The sequence below is a fragment of the Dermacentor andersoni genome, chromosome 10 (genome assembly GCF_023375885.2).
Source record: "Dermacentor andersoni chromosome 10, qqDerAnde1_hic_scaffold, whole genome shotgun sequence".
In the NCBI taxonomy this organism is placed as follows: domain Eukaryota; kingdom Metazoa; phylum Arthropoda; class Arachnida; order Ixodida; family Ixodidae; genus Dermacentor; species Dermacentor andersoni.
In genome coordinates, this window is record NC_092823.1 from 113,313,396 (window position 1) to 113,334,949 (window position 21,554).

Below are 21,554 nucleotides of genomic sequence, written 5' to 3' on the forward strand. Positions count from 1 at the left end.
TGGCATTTAACATCTCCCCAACTTTATTTATTTATTTCTTTTTTTTTTTGGAGGGAGGGGTAATGGCACGCACTAGTTACGCTAGAGGTCGAGGAAGAAGAAGTGTGCGTGGTAGCTGCTGCAAACACGACCTGTAAACGGCTGTTCGCTTAGAACTGACTGACTGGCTTTTCCTCTCGTGACAATATGTTCTTTCTAAGTACCAGCAAAATGTTTGGTATCAATATATTTGTGTCGAATGGATCTAGCCGGTGATGCTATTTATTTATTGCTAAAGTTGCCGGCTAAATTTTAATTGCCGCTAAATACAAATGAAAATTAGCAAAAATATTTAAATTATGTTTACATCTGTCTTTTTTGCATTATAATTGCACTGAGAACAATAAAAATAGCATCACCGGCTAGAGCTTCTCTCTGGCGTTCTGGCTGTATACTTTGATTTTCCTTTTGATAAAGTTAAATTTTTGAAAAGTCCCGTAAGAAATTGATTGAATTTCTGTATTAAAAACATTGCATCGTTTGTTCTAATGAAGATATACAAAATCTAATTAGATATTTGCAATCAGCAGAAAAAACTGAACAATACTGTTAAATATCATCCCGTTCACACTAAAATTAACAAAATTAGTTTGAAGACCCACATCTCCCCTTAAGTAGGGGTGTGTGAATATTAGAAAATTGCAAATATTATCAACTATAATATTTTTAATATTCGTATTCGATTTGAAAACTAGGTATTCGAAAATTTTCGATCATTCAATTGGATACAAATATTTGAAATAAATTGAATACGTTGCTGGCTGTGCTGGAACAAACATGGTTCTCAGCGATTATATCTCATCAAAGAAAGTGTGTCTGATATTGTGCTGAATTTTTAGAGTGCAGCTCTCAGGCGCTCGTTCCTGCATTGAGCGTCAACGTCATACCTCGGTGGCATAACTCAGTGAATGAGCACAAAAGATGAAAGCAAACGTAGAGCACAGCAGGAAAGAAGAGTCTGCAGGGAGGACGCCGCAGTGAAAGCATGAAACAGAGAAATAGCAGAGCGGAAACGGCATGCGATGCAGGCAGCTATGTGGGCGATCTCATCTGTGCTTAAGGGGGGGGGGGGGCAGGTAGCGCAGGATAGTGTGGTGGGGAGTACTACGCTCGTCCGCCATACCAGCGTGTGTGACAGGGAACACTGCTCCTCCGAGGGGCAGTGGCGAGTGGCTATGAGTAAGGCTCTATCTGATGTTCCGTTGGGTGTTGTCACTGGTGGCACAACTTCCCCGTGACGAAGGGCCACTCGTCGTTGGTGGAACGAAAGCGTGAGAAGAGCGTAGTGCCAGGCAAAACAGACAATGGCTACGATATGGATCCGGAGTAGTGCTTGTCGTCTGTATGGAAACAAAGCGCGCTACTCACAGCAGTCTCTTCCTAATATAAACTGTGCACCTATATAATCATAATACAAAATATTGACACATGAAATGAAAACATGTATACAGCTGTGCTCAAATTTCGCATTAGGGAGTATCGTAATCGTTGGTGAATTTTTGCAATAATTTCATGCTGCTGGCGAAATTTACCCTGTAAAACACACTTAGCCACTGGACGAGTTTTGCAGAAAAGCCAGCCTCTCAGTAGCAAAGGGCACAGGTTTGCGAGCAGCGAGGGTGCTCTCTTTTGCAGGTTCCACCCCCAATCCTGAGCTTATTGCTTGACAGAAAATTTACTGGAAATCGATGCAGTATAATAAGGCACATGTTGGTGAGAACAGACAACTAGCAGCAATTCTTAAATTTTCCAAAGCTAACATGAGCCAAGCATACAATCGTTTAGTAGAATGGCTTACTAGTTTAATTTTTTTTACTAATGACAACGTAATTGTAATGTTCCAACATGCTAACATGAATCAACTTGCTAACAAATGCATGTGCACATCATTATTCGGTTCTATATTTGATGCTAAGTATTCAATTCGTATTTGAAGATCTTGATATTCACACACCCCTATTTTTAAGCTTTCCAGAATTTTTAAACAGCCGATAGCAGAGAACATAATTCTATTCCTTAGCTAGCCCTTGCCTGGATTAGCTGGATACTTGCTTGAGGAATCAAAGCACATGTTCAACTAATAAAGAATAACTAATTATCATATTGTCTTACGGCACATATTGCAATTTACAAATTGTAGCCAGTTAGTTTGCAAGACATCCACTTGAAATGAATTTCCAGAATGACCCCAGTTCGGAGATATGTGCTATCAACTCACTGTAAAAATGCATGGTTGTTCCACTTACTTTTTTATTGAACACTCTATTATGCCTGGAAGCACAAAAGTAACAATGCCCATGTATTTCGCCCCACATTGGGAGATATCTCCAAACTGGTGTCATCCCGGAGTTTCTAGCAGGTACTGCTTGTAAAGTCATTAGCTTCTATTCGCAAATTGCAATATGTATTGTAACATAATTAAGAAGTCAATTAGTGAATTTTCGTTAATTCACTGGAAATGTATTTCGATTTCTCATGCCACTGTCTGGCTCTTCAAATAATCCAGCTCAAGGACAAGAGTTGTGCTATCTGGCACAGGCGATTTTTAAAAATTCCAGGAAGCTTGAACATTATCACCTTGTATATATTCACATGATTAATAATAATAATAATAATAGGAACTTCATACCATAGACTTTCATTAATGCAACTCAACTAATAACTATATCTGTCGGTTAATTCGATCCCTACCAAATGCCTCTGGGCCAAAACTCTTGTTTCGATTCTAGCTTGTGTGTACCAGCGTCATGCTTATCTGCCAGATTCTGACGATTCGTCTTTTCAAACTCGTGAACTCTCTTTGTAATAATTAGCCCTTACAAAGGACACCTATCGTTTGTTTTGTGCAGGTGGACCAAATCCTGAAGCACAACATCAACGTATTCATCAACCGCCAGCTTATCTACAACTATCCGGAGCAGCTGTTTGCTGACGCTGGTGTAATGGCCATCGAACACGCCGACTTTGATGGCATTGAGCGCCTTGCCCTTGTCACAGGTGAGCAGTGGAGAGTCGAAATTCAGGGCCTAGGCCTATTCTTGAAGACCTTCAGAGCCCCAGAAAGTTTTCTAAGTGTCGGGCCTTGAAAGTTCAGGACGTTTTTTTTTTTTTTTTTTTGCACATTTCTAGAATACAGTCAACGGCAGATCTTTTGAACGCCTGGTTCTTTTTTTTTACGTGCTTTATAATTCAGATGCCTTTGCGGCTCTGCCACAAACTCATACAAGGCCTTATTTGAGGACATCTGAAACATCAAACGGTGAAACCCTTGACTGTCTGGTTTTTTAGACCTCTAGACTGCAAACCCCATAGAGCCAATATCAAAAGGCATCTGAAATTTAAGGTTGTGCGAATGTTTGAAAAGTTTGAAAAAGAATATTTTTTATTATATTTTTAATATTTGCATTCATTAGAAAAATGTATTTTGAAATATTCGAATATTCCGTTGGATAGGACTGTTAAAATCACATCGAATATATTGCTGGCTGTGTGGAAGAAAACCTGGTTCTTAGCTTTTGTTTCAATCTAAAAATATTGCGGCGATCTTGTGCTGGATTTTGCGATGTTTCATGCTGCTAGCAAAATTTGAGGTCTAAAGTACACTTAGCCATTAAACGTCTTAACTTTGCGGGAAAGCTAGGCTCTCTGTAGCAAAGGGCGTTGGTTTGCAGGTAGCTGTTTCTTCTTTTTTTTTTTCAGTGCCATTAATTCTTGCTTACTGCTGACGGCAAGTGTGATGAGTGGCAACTGGCACAGGGCCAAATGCCTCTGATCTTACGGGCATTTGATGCAGCATAATTGATGTGTAATTTGTAGTCTCATCATGATCTGTTGCATTGCTATTACTGAGTTTAATGTATTGATTACTTCAGCATTTTGCGTTGTGTAAATGATTCGTTTGTGCCGCTTTGAGTCTGTATGTATGCCCTCCCTGATATGATCTCTTGCGAGATTGGCAGTATTGCCAAATGAAGAAATAAGGCACAGTGTAATAAGGATCACTAGTGGGAAGCACTAAATTATCCAAGTTAACATGAGCCAAATACACGATGTTTTGCTATAAGGGCTTAATAATAAGGTCTAGTTCTTTAACACTGACAGTGCAATTGCAATGTTCAAAAATAACAATGCAACTCAACTTTCTAATAAATGCATATGCATATCATTATTTGATATTCGCACACCCCTACTGAAATTTCAAACGTTGAAACCCTTCACCGTCTGGTTTTGCAGGTCTAAAATGGCACTAATTGATGCCGCCACCACTGCCATCTTGTTATCTTGCAGCCTCGAACCAGCACTATCGCACACCGGTCTGCTCGCAGCCGTCGGAGCTTTAGGGTGTCATTAGTCCTAGCTGCGTCAATATCCGCCGTCAAGCTTCTGGCTGTTAGTGCCATTTAAATGATTCGCTGCTGTTGGCAATGACGCTGATTTTGTCTTCGTCACTGAGGCCGTGAGCGTTGAAATGAGGAAAGAGCTACAGGGTCTCAAAGCGTTGCACAATGGCCGTTTTTGAAAGTCAGCTTCGCCGCAATACAGCACTGTTACGTGGTCAAGGATACGCATTGTATTGTGGTGAAGTATACCAAGAGTGGGAAGGGGCCAATGTTGCAGGAAATAAAACGTGTTCCTTATACTGTCGAACCTCGATATATCAAACAGCACGGTGATCACGAAATAGTTCGATATAGCCAGAATTTGATATATAAAATCACGTAAAAATGCGTCAAAAACTTCTGCAAATCAATCGATGAACCAAGGGCACATCGGGGATCGTTGTTTGGAGTGAGCGTTCGGTTGCGCTGCGCGCTATTTGCCTAGGCCGTGCCTACTTCGTCCGCTGGGAGCACACATTCGGTTGCGCCACACACAATGAGCCTCAGCCGCGTGAAGCCTGCGCAGCCTAGGCCAATCGCACAACGCAACTGAACGTGTGCTCCGAACAGCGATCGCCGATCGTGCCCAAATCGTGGCGCAGTACTCACTTGAAGCTCGCACAAAGTATTTATTTATTTGGCTGAAAGTACTGCGGCAGTATAGCCTGCTTCTTATTGGTAGCCATGTGCTTGAACATGGAAACCTCAACATAATCTAAATGATCCACAAACGATATGCCGGTGGCCCCTTTTGAGCTGTAGTAGCAGCGTAGAAGGGCCAAAGCAGCTACAGCCCCAGTTGAAGTCAGGAGTGGGGCATCATCAGCGCTTGTGGAATCAACCTTGGCAGCGTTTTCGTTTGGCCGCTACTTCTGCTGCGATCTCTACGTCCGTCAATGCAAGCATTTTCAAACACTGTCAATAACAAAGTATTAATAAAGTGGCGTCTGCCAAGGCGTCTTATAAGTGAGCCCAGTGAGCGCGTGCTGTTGCGCGTCTTTGTGGATGCAAACCGCCAGCCCTTGCAAGGCGCGGCAGGCGCAGAGCGCTACGGTGAGGAGGAGTCAGTGCGACAAATGCAGTGCGTCCTTGACGTGCTCAAACTAGCCAAGCTGCCGTGTGCATACTCCGCTATGTTCACCGCTACGGTCAAATGGTGCCCTCAGCGCAATCGACGTGGGCAGTCACAGTGAACAGCAGTTGGGAATGCCCATCACGCCACCGTTATTTTCGAGAGTGTTGCAGTAAAGCTCACTGCCTGTCAGCAGAGCGCAAGTGGTCTGGGGGTGGCAGAGTTTGATATACAGTGGAACCCCGTTCATACGTTTTTCACCGGACCGAGGAAAAAAAACGTAACAGCCGGGAAAACGCAACAGTGAGGAAAGCTCAGAAAATGAATGAAAAAAGTGCAGCTTCAACTACAGACAATTTATTTCCACAGAGTGCGCTTAGAACTTAAAAAGAAATCTAGAATGGTGGCTTGCCATTTCTTTCGCTCGCTAGAAATCACCACATGTTTCTCAATAGCCTGGAAGGCCGCATTGCTGTCAGTGTCGCTGTGAGGTGCGACGTACCTGCGGAGGAGGTCCAAAGCCGCGATGGCTTCTCCAAAGCTAGGATTTGGCAACTCCCCGGCATCATGCGGCTCGTGCTCTTTGTCGTCACCGCGCCAGGCAACGGCAACGGACGAATGAATATCCGCAGGAAATTTTGCCCTCTTTGGCGTAATCATGCTAACGTACTAACGATTGTTTAGTATTGCTGCGGAGCGCGTGCGTCCGAGCAGCCCGTTTGCGCGCAGCGCTGCGTGGTTTCACGAGAAACGTAAACAAGAGAGGAGAGCTGGCCCGATAGGCGGAGCAACGCCAACTTCCGGCTTCCCTTTAGCTTCCCGAAGAGTGACGTTAGGGCCTCTCCTGAGTTTCCTTCCTCCGCGAGTCGAACCGTCCAACAAACCATGCGGCACGCGGTGACCGTAGTCACAGTGATGATAGTGAGAGCATTTTTCACGAATGGCCACCTGGTGGTGGCCTCTCGAACTGGCGTGCGGCTTCTTGCAGCCAGTTCCATAGCCAAGCCCGTTTAAAACTCGTCAAAAGCCAAAATGGCGGCTGGAGCGCGTTGCCTACTTTAGCCCAGGCGGGTTCGGGTTGCGACGCATCACGCGGGAACGTTTTCACAGCTACTACGTAACAGCGGTGTTCCTTATACATTGGATCCTATGGAAGCTATGCCGGGACCGGATGAAAGCGACGTAGCAGCCGGGAAAACGCAGCAGTGAGGAACGTAACAGCGGGGTTCTACTGTATCCATTTTACATCCGATCCTGTTCGAAATAAAAAACTTAAAATGCATGCAAATTTTTCAGATGAATAGAAAGTGTTCGATATATCGAGATTTGACTATGCAGTAAAAGCTCGTTAATTCACTACTCGTTAATTCGAAATTTCGGAATATTCGAAGTAGTCGCCGCGGTCCGTCCAACAATGTATTGAAAGCAATATGTAACACATCCCGCTTATTCACACTGAAATCCGCACCACCACCGATAATTCGAACTCTGCATCATCATGGATAAAGAGATTGCTAGTGCGCGGGAGCATGCTGGTGTTGCCGCGCGGGTTGCGCAGCTTTGCTTTTTCGATCAGCGGCAAGGACGATAACACCGCACGCCGTGTTCTTTGTGTATGAGCATGCAAGGGTGAGCCGGCGAACGCAGCTCAATCTCACGTGCGTGAGAGGGGAAGGTGAGGCGGAGCGCGCCCTCTCTTGTTGCGCGCCAGGCAGGGGGGTGAGGCGAGGGAGGGACGGGAGGACGATCTTCGCCGGCGGCTGCTTACGGCACAGCCATGCGGGCGCCGCATCTTGAAAGCGATCTGCGATGTGGCCAAAGTGCATGCCCGCGTGAGCCTCATCTTCAAAGCGATCTGCAATGTTTGCAGAGTGGCATAGTGCCGGTAGCTTCATATGCGATGTGCTTTCTACGTTTCGTTCACGTTGAAGCGAAAGCTGTACGGGCGTCAATTCGCTCGCTCCTACTGCTGCGTGTCCTCACTCCAGCGTTTTTCAGCGAGTTTCTGCGGTCGTCGAGCGAGATGTGTTCATGCTTACTGTGCGCGCGTGACACGTGCTTGTTAATTTATTTAGTAAGCAAATGCTTACAAGTTTATACGGCCGATAAAACTATTATCCTTGCTTCGTATAGCTATCTACTAATTTTCTATCGCAATCGATGCTTCGCTTCTCGCGCGAGTCTGCGACATTTTTTTTTCTCCGCCCCAGTCAGCGCGACGAACGCGCGGATGGAGGAAGAGCCATCTCAACGTCGGGCACGTCGAACCGCGCTGGCCGCGTCCCATTATGTTGGCTGCACCAGTGCTTCGAAGTATAGACCTTGTTCACGCCAACGTGACATAGCGTGTGCGCGCGTGCTCACGCCACGTCAAACTATATACGCGCCTTAACCGAGCGATTTTTTTCCCAGACTTTTATTAGTTCGAATTTTGTATAATTCAAATTTTCATAGCATCCCCGCAAAATTCGAATTAATGAGGTTTTACTGTATACACGCCTGCACCCGGCATCTCCTGTCACAGTACGAGCACCGATACATCCAATAAGTGTGCTGGCAGGCCTTTAAAGCTATTTAGAGCTTTAGGTTTGTGTTTTCTCAGCCTACAAAATTGTATCTGATAGTTTACAAAATGAAGCTCTTTGTCTACCCAAATAAATGTTTTAATAGCGCCGTGCATGTGTACAGACCGTGGGAAGGCAGACTTAATTGGTTGGTGTTGGCTTTTTTGTCTTGCGTCACTGTTAAGCAGCAGTTACTGGTTGCACAGTAATAACAAGCTTTGCCGCATGGTGACAGCTACATTACTACTTTATTACTCTAAGAGTTCCAAGAAGACCATCTTTTCTGCTCCGAAATGGCTCCAAAATGCTGGTGTGGCTGCTCCTAAACTGGCTGGACACCACCACTGGTTGAGGCTTCACGGCAGTACGGCTCGCACTGCCGTGAAGCCACACCTGAAGGCAAAATTTGCATATATCCACATCCAGACGTTACTGTTAAATAAAAAAAATTTAGGTGCAGGTTATGTTCACAAAAATACGGCGCTCATTAGTGTTATTTTCCACATGGCACTGTATTCACATGCACGCGTCTGGGACTTAATCCAACACGAGTGCACCTGAAGTATGTATAATTATCACAATAAAAACATTACCTGGCACAAGTAACCTAGTTCTGCTGTAGGTTGTTCTATTTGTGGGCACTATTATAGATTTTTCTACCTACGGAAATATGAGAAGCAGCATACATCAGGCAGAATCTTTAGGCTTCTGTTTCGCGCATCATCGCTACTTCTGTGGTCATTGCACGTCGTGTTGACACCTGTGACAACGCTGACACCCAGGTGGCGAGATCGTGTCCACATTTAACACTCCCGAGCTGGTGCGCCTGGGCACTTGTGACCTCATCGAGGAGGTGATGATTGGCGAGGACAAGCTGCTGAAGTTCTCAGGCGTGCCCCTGGGTGAGGCCTGCACCGTAGTGCTGCGTGGTGCCACCCAGCAGATCCTGGACGAGGCCGAGCGGTCGCTGCACGACGCCCTCTGCGTACTCTCTCAGGTACACAGTTTCACCAATTTCTCCCCTGCTGTCATAACCATGTGAAGCCAATGACCCAGTGAAGCCAAAGAAACACAGTGAAAGGATACCTGTGTTTCTTAGTTGTTATGTGGAAATGCAAAGGAAATCAAAATGAAGGTACAAGAGAGGGACAGCATGCTGCTGCCACTGAGAGCCAAACCCACAGCCTTCGTATTACGTGTCGCTGTTACTAACAAAAAATGTAGCCCCTCGGATCTCTTTATGCTTTTCACTCGTTGCACGGCGAGGGACCTCCAATTTGGCCGGCATGGTGTCATGAGGTAGCACAGGAGAGTTCATTGGCTAGTGGCCTGATCTCCCAGTTCATTTGTAACATTAATAAAAAAAAAAGATCATCCTCCATTGTTCTATGGCTGTGAATGGTGGCACTGGTTAACACTCCCAGAATCAGATCTTGTGACAGTTAGTCAAGGAGTGCTGCTGCAATGATTAGTGGCCTGCTTTCTGAAGTTCTTGTCTAACATTATGCCAGATGTTTAAAAAATCATTGGCCACTATGGTTGCAAGTGGTGGCACTGGCGAACACTCCCAGCGTAAGATATTGCAACGTGAACGCAAGGACAGCTGCTGCACTGTGGAAGAAAAGGAACTGGGAAGCTTGCCAGCAAGTATGCGACCAGTATTCTAGGCAGCATGTCAACAAAGACTGTGGTATAGCACCACATAGGTCATGCGGAAGACACGAGTGTGCTTTTTGTCAGCTGCAAGTTCTATTTTCCTCCACTTTTTCTTTCCCTTTTCATTATATTTTCTAAATCTCATTGAAATGTTCACCTGACTGGAAGCAACAGTTGATTGCTTTTGCTCGTAGCGAAAACATAGTACACCGCATACAAGCAATGACCAATTTTTCGGACCTTTTGCAGCACCACCACTTTACCTATAAAGTCATGTATCACGTCTGAAATTTTGCGTGCAGAAACCCTTCGCCGTCCAATTTTCTTGACATTTTGCCATGACCGCAGGGCCAAAATGGCATTGATCGAAGCCACCACCGCCGCCATTTTGGTTATCTGGCTGCCTCGAACAGACACTCTTCTATGCAAATCCGCTGGCAGCCGTAGCCACCAACACTGCAACACTAGGCCTAGCTACTCTGACGTTCCCTACCAAGCTTCATGCTGTTTCGTGCTGTGTTTTTTTTATTAACTCAATTAGCCACAGTTAGCAATGGTACGGGCTCTGCCATTGTAATCCTCGCCAATGGCTTCAAAGCTTAGACAGCACGATGCGTTGCATAAGGCCAATTCCCGAAAGTCGGTGTTGCTTCACTACTGCAGTGTTACGCAGTGAAGCATACGTAAAGTATTGCGGTGAAACGTACCAAGATTGGGAAGGCGCAATTGTCAAGGGACACGGTGTGTGCACCGATACGCCTAATAAGTATGCTGACAGGCTTTCAGAGCTATTTCGAACATGCTTGTGGCAATTTGAGCCCTTTAGGAGCAGTAAAAGGCATGCATTCGTTTTTTTAGGGCTGCCTGATTTTTTTAACATTTTCTTAGCCCCTAGGGATAAAAAAATCAAACATCGACTTTACTAAAAGCACAAAGGTTCACAAGTATGTAATTTGATGTAACCTTACAACCACAACTTGTAGTTACGTGAAGTGGTTCGTGCTCCTGTAGCTGTGAACCATCAATGTTTAAAATACTAGTGCGTCCGAAACTTGAATATGCATGCTCCATTTGGGACCCTTTTCAGTCACACTGCATTCTTAAAATGGTGCAGAATAACGCAGCACATTTTATATAGTCTAATACAATCACACTAGCTGCATCACTTCAATAAGAGGCACCCTTTCCTTGCAGTCACTTGGTGCACGCTGCAAACCATCTCGTCTTATGTTTTTTCACAAGGCGTATCATCCAGTTTTGAAAAGTCCATTTGTTGCTATTATCATTTGGCGTGCCTAGATCCTCACCATAAGCTACACACAACTGCTTGCTGCACTAACCCTTTCCTTTATTCTTTCATCCCGCACACGTCGAAAGACTACTGGAATCATCCTCCTTCGAACATTGTTTCAGTTCTAGACCATGACTTCTTTTGTTCATCAATGCAGTTATATAAATAATGATGTGTGAAGTGAACGCTGCTTATTTTCTTTTTGCCTTGTTTGCATACACTGTACTTGGCACTGCATTTCATTTTTCAGTTCTGTGAATCTTGAAAATTGCTTCTTCATTTGTGCCTGCTGGTGTTATTTGATGTCACCATTTATTTTGATTTTGCTTTTGTGTGCTCCACTCCTGCCTTTAAAGCTTTGTGCACTTGAGGGTAAGTAAATAAATAAGGAGCACAGCGAAACATGCAGAGTGAGACTTTCACGACTGCACTACTTTCATAGCTTCTGCAGCGTAGCCTGCTATGTATGAAATGGGGGTATTAGATGTGTGCTGTCGTTTTGTTGGGATGGGTGCACTACAATCGGACTGTTGTCATGCCACAGGTTGTCAAGGACAAGCGTGTGGTGTTCGGAGGTGGTAGCTCGGAGATGCTCATGTCGGCGGCAGTGGGCAAGCTGGCCGAGTCCACTGCTGGCAAGGAGTCCCTCGCCATCGAGGCTTTTGCCAGGGCGCTGAGAAAGGTACTGTCGTGTTCTTGACGGCACAGTTATGTTCGGCGCAGTTATTACGTCTTTTTATGTACTAGCTATGCAAATCACTTCTGAAAGGCTATGCAGTGAAACTCAATGAGTGGAAACGTTTTATTATTATGATTATCGTTTTATTTAAGTTCATGTGTCAGCAACAACTCCCCGGGACCTGTACATGTAAAATTTCTGATCATGGTTGCTGTGATGTGCCACTGCTGAATAGAGTGGAACCTCGTCAATGCATTCCTGAAAAAAAAAAAAAGTGAAAATAAATTGAGCTCACCGGGAAAACGTGCAATCCAATGTAACAAAAATATTTGACAGATTCTACTGTAGTGGACATCAACGTAGGGAGAAGCGTGGCATGAGCAGTACACCAGGTGGTAAAAATTGATACAATCAATTTCCCCACAATAGTGTCTCTCATAGTTGCTTTGGTATGTTTGAGTCACTTTTGGTTTGGCATCACTTTTTCCAAAATATGGCTTTATTGTGTTTCAATACTGGTTTATCTGCCGTCTGTCCCTTTTGTGTTTGAAACCTCTTGTGTAGCCCACGGCGGGCCGCTGTGCTTACCTTGGTTGCCTACTTTCAGATCCCCACTATAATCGCCGACAATGCTGGTTTTGACAGTGCCCAGCTAGTCTCGGAGCTGCGGGCAGCTCACTCGGAGGGCAAGAAGACTGCGGGCATCAGTAAGACCCCTTTTCTTATAAGGTAGCTGTAGAAATACACTCGAACCTTGTTATAATAAAATAATGGACGAAGCAAAGTAAGTGGAATTCCCCTTGAAGCCCCACCGAGATTTTTTGTAGTGCAGTCCATGCAAAAACAGATACAATGAAGTGATGGATATGAAGAAGTAATTCTGGCTCCCCTTTCAACTTCGTTTAACAAGGCTTTAGTTGTAGAGGCACTCTGCCTTGTTGTAGCCAGGGGGCCTGTTTTTTTCTGAGTAAGAAAAGAATGAAGCTGCGAGTCCTTGAAACCTACACGACACCACTGCTGTAGCCCAGTTGCTATGGGCATTGCGCTCAAAGTCGCAGGTTCGATCCTAACATCAGTGGCTGCTTTTCGATGGCAACAAAATTTAAAAACCCTTCCCTGACGAATGTTGCCTACAGGCAACGCACCAGACAAAAATGTTCTTGCTGAGCTTCGGTATTGAGTACAGAGTTTCTAACTGTCCTCAGCCATGGAGGAGAAACACAGGAGCAGGAGGAAGTATGGCACGAGACTCGCTTTCTTTTGAAAGCACGCTCGGAGGAGATGGACGGGTGCAAGATCTCCGGCTGCAACGATATGGCACACGTAATGTAAAGCAAATGCAAGGTCCACCAGTGGTTCACGTGTGCTCAGAGCTGTCTGTACAAGTTCCAAACGAAGCCATAGGTGCCTTGGGGTGAAGCCCACTTGCAGTGTTCTGCCTGGTGTTGCCCCCCTATTACTGAAAAAGTTTCTGGAAAGTATTTTTTCTTTTCATTCATTATGCTTATTCTCATATTTTGCTCATTTAGATGACGAATAATTTTTTTTAGGTATTTATATACTATTTTCTTTTTTAAAGTGGTTAAAATGCCACAGATGGTCAGATGAATCAGGAATCCATTGCAGCATGCCATATAATTAGATCTTGGTTTTGCAATGAACACCCCAGAATTTTTCTATACCTGCAAAAATATTTCTCATTTACTACAATTCTTGTTTCTATGGCCAGTTTTGGGTTTTAATGGCCAATGATGAGGCCTAAATGTGAAGATAAAATATTCTGTGAGTGTTTCCAGTCCTTGCACTTGCTAAATGTTCTCCTTTTATGTGCTATGTGCACGTGGCAGAGTTCCTAAAGATTGGATTTAATGTGTCTAAAGGATATTTTGATGATTAGGGTGTCCCAGCTAACGTTAGCCGAGCTGTTCAATGCAAAAAAAGAAATGAAAAATATGCTGCAAGATACAGTTTTAACACTTACGTTGTTCAGTCATCAGGGGACTGGAGACAAATGAACACGATAGGTTTTAAAATTGTATCTTGCACCATGTTCTAGAGCGCAGCTCTTGGGGCCTGTTCCTGCGGTGAGCCAAGGCGGCAACTTCACCGAGCGAATGAGCACAACAGCGATGGATGAAAGAGCAAGGCTGAAAGTAGTGGGGAATGAAAGGGGGTGATAGCGAAGAGAGCGCAAGGAGGAAAGCAAAGGAGGCTCAGGGTGTCTACCAACCGGGAAAACCGGGAATTCTCAGGGATTTTGAGTAGTCTGGAAAAAGTCAGGGAAAACTCAGGGAATTTGGGCCTCTATCAGGGAGAATTAGCGGCAATTTTATTGAAAGGGTCGAGAGTCGCGGTAATGCTGGCTGGAGTAGCAGACAGGAATCATAATGAATCGTCTTTGACGCCTTGTCGTCGGCAGGAGGAGTTGCCAGTGTACAGTCAACGAGCGACTTTCCGGATTCCCGATAATTTGGACGGCTTCGCGGCACCGCCACGTACCCCATAGAGTCAACGTATCAGAACGTGTGAAATTTCCGACGCAAGAACTCTTTGCCGTCCGATTTTCCGGACGTTTTGCCGTGACCGCAGGTCCGAAACGGCAATAATCAAAGGCACCACCGCTGCCGTTTTGATTACTTCGCCACCTCGAACCGGCTCTCTCGCACGCAGATCCGCTGGCACCCGTTGCCGCCACTGCGGCAACGCTAGGCCTAGCTGCTTCGACGTTTGCTATGAAGCTTCTTGCCGTTGGGTGCCGAGTTTTTTATTGAAAGAATTAGCTGCTGTCAGCAATGGCACGCACTCCACCTTAGTGGTCCTCGCGATTGGCTTAGAAACTTAGAAAACACGGTGCGCTGCATAATGTCGGTTCCTGAAAGTCAGTTTCGCCTTTGTACAGAAATGTTACATGGTAAAGCTTACGGAAAAGTATTGCAGTGAAGCATAACAAGCGTGGGAAGGGGCTATTGCCACGGAACACAGTATGTATTCCTTAATTATACACCCGGGCACCCGGTATTTCCTGTCAGAGTACGAGCACCGGTATGCCTAATATGTGTACCGACAGGCCTTCAGAGCGTTTTCGAACGTGCCTGTGGCGGTTTGAGCCCCTAAGGGCAGTAAATGACACGCATTGATTTTTTTCCAACTGGCCGATTTTTCGGACGTTTTCGCGGCCCCTAGGGAGTTCGAAAAATCGGTCGTGGACTGTGCAATTGATCAAGATGCTTCAAATGGTCCTTGGGGTGAACGAGTGGCGGAAGGCGGACAAGAACAGAAGTGACCTACGCATTGAGGAATAAACGAGAAAAGAAGCTTGCTGCCGCCGTTTGAAGGAGCTTGAGCTCAAAACAAAGTTTTGGCTTATGCCGAGATGCACGTGTCCCTCATCGAAACCAAAATAAACTCTTTAAAGCAGTGAAACGCAACACTCGGGCGTCGTGTGCGGGCTGAGAGTATGTTAGGACTGTTGAGGTTGACTTACGAGCTGTTGAGAGAGAATCTCAATTGTGACAGAGTTCGGGCCTCATCCCACTGAGGTTGCTATCAGTTGATAGAAATAGCTCATATTAGAAAATATTTGCTTCTATATGCATCTCCTTTTTATTCATATTTGATAATGTCCGACCCCATTTGCAATTTTTTTCGAAGACACTTTATTTGCTGTGCATTTTACTAACCCCTGCCTTCTATTCTGTTTTTGAATAACGTAAACACTGCTCCTTAGTATTCAAATTGGATTAAGTCGCTTTGTTATTTTTTTCATGTGCTTACTAGAGAGTAACAGCATCAGGCAGTATGGTTTCAGTCCGTCTTGACATAAAACATAGTTCTGCATCACTCAGGGAAATTTGCAATGGCACTCAGGGAAAACCTCGAAAACTCAGGGAATTTGGAAATGTCAACTTGGTAGACACCCTGGAGGCTGCAACAGAACCATGAGGCGGAGAGTGGAGTTGGAGAGTTATGACGAAAGCGTGAGAAGAAAAGCGTAGTGGCGCACATGGCGTGTTCTGCCAGGATCGCTACAAGAGTACCGCACGTTGTCTATTCACCTCTATATCTTTCTTTGGTCACTGCTTTTCATCGGCTAGCAAATGGTAAATGTTATCACTCGGCGCACAGCGCTCCTGCTTGTATCAGAAGTGTCTCGAATATTATCGATAATTCTATCCGTTGGCTGCTGTCACCAAAGCTTTTTCTAATCTGATTGTATGCACGACATGAATTGTGTAGTACTTTCTGGAAGCCAAGTGGGCACCGGCGATTACACTGGAACCTTTGACAAGTCGTGTGAAAGCCGACCCACTTGACCCGCAGATGATATTTTCGATGATTGCCGACTCTGCTCGCTGCTATCGTTGTGCTCAAGTGTTACCTGTTTTGGTGGGCACAAATTCGCCCAACAAAGATTTAAATTTGCAATTCACAGTTTTGGCACTGTCAATCTTTCCGAACAGTGAGCGACGCGACCGGTGGAAGTGCTTCATCTGCCGCAGCTGCTAAATGAGCTGCTCGAGCATAGGCTCAGTGTCACCGCGGAGAGGATTTTGTTGTTCATAATCGAATTCTTTGCCACAATACATCTCGAATTCAAAACACCTAAGCAGTTGCGCTCGAAATTCGCATTAGGGAGTATTGTACAGTGCAGTCCACTTATAACGATATCGAGAAAGCCAAAAAAATATGATCGTTATAACCGATGATTGCTATATCTGGACTGCAGTTATAAAAAATTTTTTTAAAAAACGCGGAACATACCTTTGCAGCTCCGAACTCGAATTCGCTACTTGCTCTAAAGAATAGATGATGTAGAAAGTCGGCTGTGAAAAACAAACTTTATTTGTAGCGCCAATGACCTTGTCAAGGGTTAGGCGCGCCGAAATCGTCCGAAATCTGCACTTGCTTTTGCGGTAGCTTCAGCTTCACAACCGCGGTGTGCATGGATTCCAGCTGCTGCGCGAACACTGGCGGCAATCCTTTGGCATGCATAAAATCAATGAAGGAGTCGATCGACGACAGTGCACTTTGCTTGGACATCGTGGTCCGGGTCAAGGAGCCACTGCCAATCTCGTTGTCACTGTCGCTGCTGCCGTCGCCACCGTCGCACAACTTTGCCGTCTGTCGAGACAGCACATCTGCGGCGATCGCCTCGTCGGTGACCTCATCGCAGAACGAGGCAGCACTGTCTGCAGTCAAAAACTCCTCCATTGACGCACCACCTGTGTCACCAGTAGGAACGAGCTCCCAGAGCTCGGTTATGTCAGCGGCTTCCACCGTGTTGGTCTCAGTGGGTTGGGGAAGTTCGTCCTGACGCACAAAGCCCGCCTTTTTGAAGCAGTTGTATATGGTTGACTGCTTTACTTCATACCATGCACCGTAAACGAAGCACACTGCTTTCAAAAAGCTGATCTTCAGGTCAGGGGGCCCGTCTGCATGACCCGACGTTCCAGGAGCTGCGCGGTCAATGGCTAAAATTAGCCACTCCAACATGGGCTGCTGATACAGGACTTTAAAGTTGGCGATCACGCCGGCGTCCAACGGCTGAAGGCCTGCCGTAGTATTCGGAGGCAGAAACATCAATTTGACAGATGTTAGCTTCGGGTTAACGCTGTGTGCGCTACAGTTGTCAAGTAGCAACACTACTTTTCTTCCTTGGCCTTCAATTATACTGTCGAACTTGAGCAGCCATTCTTCGAACAGGTCGCGGGTCATCCACGCCTTCTTGTTGCTGCGATAGCAGACCGGGATGTGCTGATTCTTAAAGCACGTTGGCTTCTTTGATCGCCCGATCATGAAAGGCTTGAGACGATGGCTCCCGTCCATGCTAACACACAGCAACACGGTCACCCTAAGTTTCGAGTGCTTCCCGCCGGGGCATCGATCTCCTTTAAGAGCGTGAGTCTTCGACGGCAACATTTGAAAAAACAAAGCAGTTTCGTCGCAATTATATATGTCCTTCTCCGCGTAGCGCTCCAGCACGCTGGGCAGCTTTGTCAGCAGCCACTGCTGCTTTGCCTCTGTGTCCAAAGACGCCACCTACCACGTTTTTGTAAATGATTCTGTGCCGCTCTTTAAAGCGCTGAATCCAGCCTCCCCCAGGCTCAAAATTTGGCCGTCCCAAAAGAAAAGCGAAGTTTTTCGCTTTGGTGGCAAGTATTGGCCCACTAATAGGCACACTATGCGCGCGGGTTGTGATGAACCACTGGTAAAGCGCCTCTTCAACATCGGCGCACAAAGGGTCTCTAACCCTTTTCCGCTGATCGGCATGGCCGCTGATAGCTCCTGCCTTCACAATCGCGGTGCTCCCGGTTTTCAAGATGGTTGATATCGTCGACTGGGCGAGCTCATACTTCTTCACGAGGGCGCTCACCTTGAAGCCGCGTCGAGAGTCCTGCAAAATATCCATCTTCGTGTCAAGTGACACATCTTTACGCTTTGTCGGCGCCATCTTCGAACTGGGTTGTACCGTTGGTCACGTTGGTTGCACGCTGCTTCGGTGGCCACAGCCTGCTATCGCGAGAGAGAGAGACTGAGTGCGGGACGGGCGCCACCGCGCCGCTTTGCTTGTTGCTTTTTTTTTTCTTTCTCTCTCTTTCGGAGCGACTGTGGCCGACACGCATGAAGCAGCTAGTGCCATCTTGTGGCGCGCTGCGCCTACTCAAGTACTCTCCGGTGTGCGGGCGGCGCGGGACGTGCAGCGTGGTAATGGCGGCAGATACGAACTTACGGAGGTAAACATCGCCTCGTCTCGACATCGTTCGTTTCAGGGAACTAAGCAACGCAAATGTTACGATTATTTTGCACGGAAAAAGCCATCTGGACGGCAATATTTTGATCGTTATATCCGATATGCGGTGAGTAACCTATCGTTATAAATGTTTTTTTTCCCCATAGAACTAATGCATAAAATGACACTCTCATGTCGACCCATCGTTATAACCGATATATCGTTATATGTGGTATCGTTATAAGTGGACTGCACTGTAGTCATCTGTGAACTACTTTTTCTCGCCCCATTAGGCACCTTGGCTAACATTAGCTGGGACACACAGTACATATGTTGCAGTAAGATAGATGGAATCCAGAAGTCAAGCCAAATGTACTTTCATCATAGTTGTAGCGGTAAGCCACCATGTCTCTGATGGATTGATGGTACAGTAGAATCTCGATGATACGAATCTCACGGGGTCACGAAAAAAATTCGTATTAGCCGAAATTCGTATCATCGAAACAATTAAAACTAGCTAAATTAAAGAGTCAGGGGTGAACTCACTCAGGCACACGTACGTAAAAAGCATTTGGTTCTTGAAGAAAAAGTCTCTAATGTCATTCTGCTTTTTCTTTGTCAGGTCAATTAGCAGACTGTTCAAATCCATAAAAACGCATGCTTGTGTAGTCGCTGATTTCATCCGCGGCCATAGCATGCCTCAGAACTTCGAGCGCATGCAGCGTTTCAGCCGTCGGTGGTGGTCCTTCGCCGTCGCCCACGTTACAAAGAACGCGGCCCGAAGCACAGCAGCCACTCCATCCGATGGCACGCGGAAAGGGAGGAAAAGCACAACAGCAACAAAAGTGCCACTGCTTCAAACTCTTTGCGCGCTGTTCTCTTTCACTGCCTTCGGTGGGGCTCATGCTCGCAGTCGCGTCCGTCCGTGCACTGGAATCGTGCCAACTGTGGCCTCTCCTTCGCGCAGCGGCGCAACCTCTTCCCCTCCTTAGCAACCGGCGCGTCGCGGTGGCAGCTGCACCGTCGCTCCTTCGCCAGACGTTTCGTTGCAGTCGAGTGAGTGAGACCCGTAGCTCCGAAGCGGCCCAGTGGTTGTGCGCCAAGCGGCAGCGGGCGCCGCATTCCTTCAACACCAAACGCCAGAAGAACAAGGAGCGAATGCGCATGCGACGACTGAAGATGTCACCAGATGCGAAAGCAAGGGAGGCAGAATGGAAACGCCAACAGTGACTGATTATATCGTCGTGTACCAAAGGCAGGGAAGCAGAACGAAAGCGGCAGCAGTGACAGGCGATATCGCCGAACACCAAAGCGAATGAATTGGAGCGCAGACAGCAGCAGCTACAGGCGATATCGCCGAACACCAAAGCGAATGAATTGGAGCGCAGACAGCAGCAGCGACTGGCCATTTCACCGAACAGCAAAGCCAGGGAAGCAGAGCGCAGACGGCAGCAGCATCTGGCTTTCGCCAAGCACAGACAGACAGACAGACAGACAGACAACGAACTTTATTGAATCCTGAGGAGCTACTTTCGGGACCTCCTAACGGGAGGCCATTGTAGCCGCTTGCCGCGCCCACGTAAAGGACAGAACGCCGTGACGTTCCGCTCTTTCCTGGGCCCTCTGGATAGCCTGGGCTTGCTTTCGGAGTACCGTGCTTCTGATGGCCTCCTCCCATTCGGCTTCGCTGGAGAGGAAGTCGTTAGGCAACGCGGGACATCGCCAGAGCATGTGAGCCATTGAGCAAAAGGTTTCAGTGCAGTCGGGACAACTAGGGTTCACATCCGAGTACACTTTAAAATTTTTAAAGTGTCTTTGGTAATTTTCGTATCAACCAACACGAGTCGAAAATTGATTCGTAACAACCATTCTCGAGCACGTTGCAAGGTAATGGGGCTCGGCCGGGACCACAGAAAAATTCGTATCATCCAGAAATTCGTATTAGCCGTGATCGTATCATCGAGATTCCACTCTAGTTTGATTTCTAATCAGTTGTCATGTCATGTCCCCCCCCCCCCCCCATCTTTTTCCGCTATTCCTTTTTTTTTTTGTGCTGTGGTCAATAAAAATGTTTTTGCTTGTTGAAGACACTGTTTTCTTGCTGTAACAAGCGATGCTTTATTTCTTGAAAAATGCTTCGTCAGGGCGTCCTTGAAACACTGAACTTTTGCCAGGAAATCTGCTATAGACCCTTCAATTTAATTCAAGACTATGACATTGCATGTTGTATTGCTATAAATGACGGTCTTGCGGTAATGCTTGCTGCCGACATTGCAGACATGACGGAGGCCAAGGTGGACGACATGGCCAAGCTTGGTGTGACGGAGGCCTTTGTTGTGAAGCGACAGGTCCTGCTCAGTGCATCCGAAGCGGCCGAGATGATCCTGCGGGTCGACAACATCATCAAGGCAGCACCTCGCCAACGTCACCCTGACAGGAGCCACTGAGAAAAGCATGCTGTTTTCCTTTTTTTTTTTCTTTGCACCGTGCGTAACTTAAACACGAACCGAAGATGGTTGTTTTTGTAAGCTTGTTTCTCTGTTTCAGTCGTTTTTTTTGGTTTCTTAGCTGTCATCTCTTGTAATAAAAATGAACTGCTTCATGCATTCTGTGTCTTCTTTGATGGGGTTAAGTTTTCATTTGAATAAAACTCGACACTGCAACATGCTTCTAATTCTTTTTTTTTTCTTGGTGATGGATATTTTGATGAACCTGAGGTGGAAATGGTATTTATGTAGATTGGTTGTATATTGTATCATGTTGGTATTTTCAGTATGCTGTTCACAAACTTGTACAGCTGGGACAGAAAACACAAATTAAGTCTAGAAGGTCATTTTATTTGCAGAAGTATGAAGGTTATATTTTGCGGACACAGTAGACGTGCTCATTCAGTTGGCTCAGCTGTGAAAAAGCCTCGTAATAACAAAAGCAGCAAAGCATTTTGCCGAACGAAAAAAATCCACATTCGGTGAAGTTTGTTAGAATGTTTCAGTTAAATGCTGCTTGCAAAGAGACTTGCTGCATGAAGTTTTATTTCCAACTTATACACGCAAGGAACTGTTGACATTCTTCCACTGGAGAAGTTGTCGTTTAGCTTTGTGATAACACATAGGTAACTTTTTTGCACCGTGGCAAATGTATACC

General features: G+C 46.0%; 1 protein-coding gene and 1 pseudogene across 2 annotated transcripts in view; one reads left to right on the plus strand and one right to left on the minus strand.

Moving 5' to 3' along the window:
• CCT2 (chaperonin containing TCP1 subunit 2) overlaps positions 1–21,013 on the plus strand; it is a 60,043-nt gene extending 39,030 nt beyond the window's left edge. For both annotated transcript variants that reach the window (XM_050192155.2, XM_050192154.1), the window contains exons 7-11: positions 2,889–3,036; positions 8,837–9,051; positions 11,546–11,683; positions 12,288–12,387; positions 20,688–21,013. In XM_050192155.2, the coding sequence (XP_050048112.1) occupies positions 2,889–3,036; positions 8,837–9,051; positions 11,546–11,683; positions 12,288–12,387; positions 20,688–20,857 (771 nt within the window). In that variant the 3' untranslated portion in view covers positions 20,858–21,013. The remainder of the gene's footprint in view (positions 1–2,888; positions 3,037–8,836; positions 9,052–11,545; positions 11,684–12,287; positions 12,388–20,687) is intronic.
• Positions 15,523–20,419, minus strand: LOC129387951 (tigger transposable element-derived protein 6-like; annotated as a pseudogene).
• Positions 21,014–21,554: the final 541 nt, after the last annotated feature.